At 41.9% G+C, this 3,848-nt stretch overlaps 1 protein-coding gene across 2 annotated transcripts; it reads right to left on the bottom strand.

Moving 5' to 3' along the window:
* Positions 1-1,679: 1,679 nt before the first annotated feature.
* LOC102295392 (galactose mutarotase-like) lies at positions 1,680-3,838 on the bottom strand. Of its 2 annotated transcripts, XM_005953402.3 has the most exons (3): positions 3,441-3,838; positions 3,173-3,359; positions 1,680-2,304 (listed from the first exon to the last, which is right to left on the bottom strand). In XM_005953402.3, exons 2-3 carry the CDS (start codon positions 3,357-3,359, stop codon positions 2,135-2,137), a joined length of 357 nt encoding a protein of 118 aa, XP_005953464.2. In that variant the 5' UTR covers positions 3,441-3,838; the 3' UTR covers positions 1,680-2,134. The 2 variants fall into 2 exon arrangements, with proteins under 2 accessions (XP_005953464.2, XP_042073885.1); XM_042217951.1 differs by lacking the exon at positions 3,441-3,838 and having other exon boundaries at positions 3,173-3,405.
* Positions 3,839-3,848: the final 10 nt, after the last annotated feature.

Genomic DNA, 3,848 nt, shown 5'->3' with positions numbered 1-3,848 from the left:
GAATAATGCAAACTAAAACTACATAATAATTCACAATCTTTAATTAGGGGTCTAACATGGCATAAAATAATATTATAATCTAACAGTATGTGTGTGTCTCGACCTCACACGAACTCTGTCTCATCTCACGAGCTAAAGCTTCTGACCGTTCACCAGAACAGAGGCTCATCCTAATATGTGTAATAGCCTATCTGAAACTATATATGTATTATGTTATGTTTTAATCAAGAACCACTACTAAAAGCTTAATCAAAAGATATAAATGAATAAAAGATAATAATGAATAACCTGGTTATTCAAATAGCATCATCCAAAAAACTCCTCAAAATAACTTACACTCTGCTTAGTTTCACTTTCGGGTGCAAAAGCATGTTGTTTCCTGTCAAGAGTTGAGCCTTCCTTATACAACCCAATATAATCAGCATATAAACATTTAAGATTATAAAAGAGGCATTCAAAGGCATTTAAGATTGTAAATTTAAACTCAACAGTTTAAAGTGGTTATAACTGCACCTGTAATAAAGGCTAATTGGGTGCCAATATGTTTAAACATCTGAATGCAATATCAATGCTGTAAATTACTGTATGTTATTAATGCAATGGTAGTGATGATAGTTATGAATAGTGGCAGTAAAATAATTTCTTTAATCCCACAGTCTGTATGCAGGCAGCAGCAGTATGGAACAATGGTCTGCCTTGCCAAAAGCTCTGTGGGGGAGGGGTTTGTAGCACTCTTTGAAGCTAACAATGGTCCAGTGTTTGATCACCTCTTGTGGGGAAGGAGATGTGCTGATAGTATTTGGGGAGAACCTTCTTCATGTTGGCTCTGTTGACGTCTCCCAGCACAATAAAGGCAGCTTCTGCATTTTTGTTCCCAAGTCCAATAGTGATGTCATACAGTTCGTCCATAGCTGTGGCTTTATCAGCATGTGGGGGAATGTAAACAGCTGAAAGGAGAAATGAACTTACTCAGGAGGTAAAAAGGCCTGACTTTAATGGTCAGCAGCTCGAGGCTCTGAGAGCAGTAGGTTTTTAAAATAAAGTTTTTAAGATACACACATCTCTAGCCCACAAAGACTTAACCATAAAGCACACCCCTCCTTCCCTTTTCTTGCCTGAGTCCTTCGTTCGGTCTCCCCGGTAAACAGTGAATCCATCCGGCGTGATGGCGCAGTCGGGGACGCTGGGCTCCAGCTATGTCTCTGTGAAGGCCAGAACGCAGCAGTTCCTGATGTCTTGTTGGTGTTTAATCCGTGCACGCAGCTCGTCAAGTTTGTTGTCAAGAGACTGGAGATTCGCGAGCAGGATGCTGGGCAGAGGTGGCTTGCTGTTTCTCTGTCGCGTTCGGCACAAAACTCCAGTGCGTTTCCCCCTGTTTGTTTTCCCTCGACGTCGTGCGAGTAAACAAAGGATCCCAGGCAGCAGAGCGTCCACGGAGTCGAAACCCGCTGTAAAGTCCGAACTGGGTGACGAACGTAGCTCCAAAATCGTTTGTCTGTCATACCGAGTGTATGATCGTGCTGTATGCACAGAAATAGAAAGCAGTACAAAATGAATAATAACATTTTTGCTGAGAAGACTGGGAGCTCTCGTTGGTGCAGCCATCTTATGGCGCAACTGGAAGTCAAGGAAGACTTTTTGTCAGCCTGGCTACAGAGCTGAAGAGAAACCTGGGGTTGTTCTTATTTTCTTCAATCAGTGATGAATAGTAAGATGTTCTGGCTTTGCGGAGGGCTTTCTTATAAAGCAGCAAACTATTTCTCCAAATGATGATGATCTTCTACATTTGTGACACGCCATTTCCTCTCCAGCCTACGAGTCATCTGCTTTAGGCTACATGTTTTACAATTATACCACAGAGTCAGGTACTTCTGATTTAAGGGTTTTTTCACAGGAGCTACAGTATCCAGAGTCGTACGGAGTAAAGCTTAAAATTATTAGCAGGATAATTGATGCCTGTGGGAGTCGTGTTCAGGTAGCTGCTCTGCACTGTGTGCACAAATTGTCACACATTACAAATAATGGTCAAACACTTAGCTGTGATTGGTGAAACATGTACACAGAGGGAAAACACATCATTTATACAGTTTTCCACAAATTTTGCTCCATGTTAAGATTGGAGCACAAACTAATATTAACCAGACCTCACCTTGTTGAAGCCTCGCAGGCCTCCATGCAGCGCATTTGGTCCATTGTTAAGATCCAGCTGGTACTCCTTTCCCTCAAGGACAAAACGTCCCTTTGCAATCCTGTTTGCCACACGGCCCACCACAGCGCCCAGGTACCGCTTATCTGATACATAACCTGACAACAAAGCATAATACTTCTTATTGATATATGGAAGCTGGATATTGTAGTGGTAAGACTACACACTTTTGGGGCGGGAGTCACAAGTTCGATTCCCACCCAGTACTGAAAATTCCTCAAGAACCTGATTCTGTACTGGACTCAGCCGTGAGAACTGGGGACCAGAATAAGGACCAGACTGGTGCACTCTTGCCTATTTCATGCAGACGTGTTAGCTGGATCTGTGATGAGAGGTGCAGCGATGTGCAGCATGCAATGTTGAAAAAAAACTGGAGTCCTCGAAATCAAGACAAGTGATGATGTTTCAGCTTTCGTATATTTATAGAGAAGACTTATAATGGCTGCTATTTTCTTTGTGAATCTTTGTTACATGGCAGTTTATTACAAGTACCATTAGTGTTAAAAGAGACAAAGGAAAAACTAAACACTTGACACACTGGAAAGTGCCAGTGAGACAGAGCTGCAGGCGTACTGCTAGTGACACAATAAGTATCAGGAATATAATGTGCACATTTTTAAAAACACTGCTGGGCGTTGTAAGAGGTTAAGATCAGTGAGCGCATCACCAATCCAATATATTAGTGACAATCATCTCTTTACTAAACAAATAATGGGTGTTTCCAGGGGTGGGAAAAGACACAGAAAGTCTACTGCATGAGCTTCACTTTAGCTGTCGCCTGATGTTCAGATTCATGTGAAGCAAAAAACAACCCACGATCACGTCTGCCTGCACTAGAGAACCTGAACAACAGACATCACTTTCAGGAGTTTGTGCTTAAATTAACCACTTTAATCATCTCATTGCTTTTTATACAATTAAACCAGTTTATGTGCAGATAACAACACAAGTTACTTTCCCTCCTACCTTCCAGGTTATCATAGCCAAGGACTACATCCTCCATTTGTCCATCCTTCCCTCTGTAGCTCACTGATCTGACAATGGCACCTAAGGTTAGGACTTCCACCTTCACCTGAGGAGACTGGACAACCCACAGGTCCACGGTGCCCTGGCCAGGCCACTCTCCCCATGGATGATGGCTTACCTGAGTCATCTTGGAACGAGCACAGGAACAGAACATAATGGTTAAAATGTTACTTCACATTTAACTCAAATAAGTTTGGTCAGCTCTTACATTCCCACAGGTTCAATATATCTTGTTCTAGCTCACAGTAGAGTCAGCAGTTTGTACAGAGGCTACGAACATCTGTGTGAAGCCTATTAATGCTCACTGGACTGTGCACAAAAGAGTCAAAATACCAGCTTACAGTATTCCCACGTGTCTCTTACATACACACCAACACAGATAGTAAAACCGCTGTTGTGCCAAAAAGTGACTGTCTGCAAAAAACTGATTTCCGGTATTTACCAAAAACTGATTGTTCGTATTTAAAGTGCTATAAGTAACGTGTTGGGCTATAATATGTGAAACATATGTCAACTGCGTCCCTCATGGATGACATAAAGTCTGGAGCCACAACAACATTCGTGTAACAGTAACAGCAGTGACTTTTATATAACCTTTATTTCAGCAGTAAAAAAA

The sequence above is a fragment of the Haplochromis burtoni genome, unplaced genomic scaffold, assembly GCF_018398535.1.
Source record: "Haplochromis burtoni strain Fernald_Lab_line unplaced genomic scaffold, NCSU_Asbu1 Contig_4006, whole genome shotgun sequence".
Classification (NCBI taxonomy): Eukaryota; Metazoa; Chordata; class Actinopteri; order Cichliformes; family Cichlidae; genus Haplochromis; species Haplochromis burtoni.
Note: the sequence above shows the minus strand (reverse complement) of the source record. Positions and strands in the feature narration are given on the sequence as shown.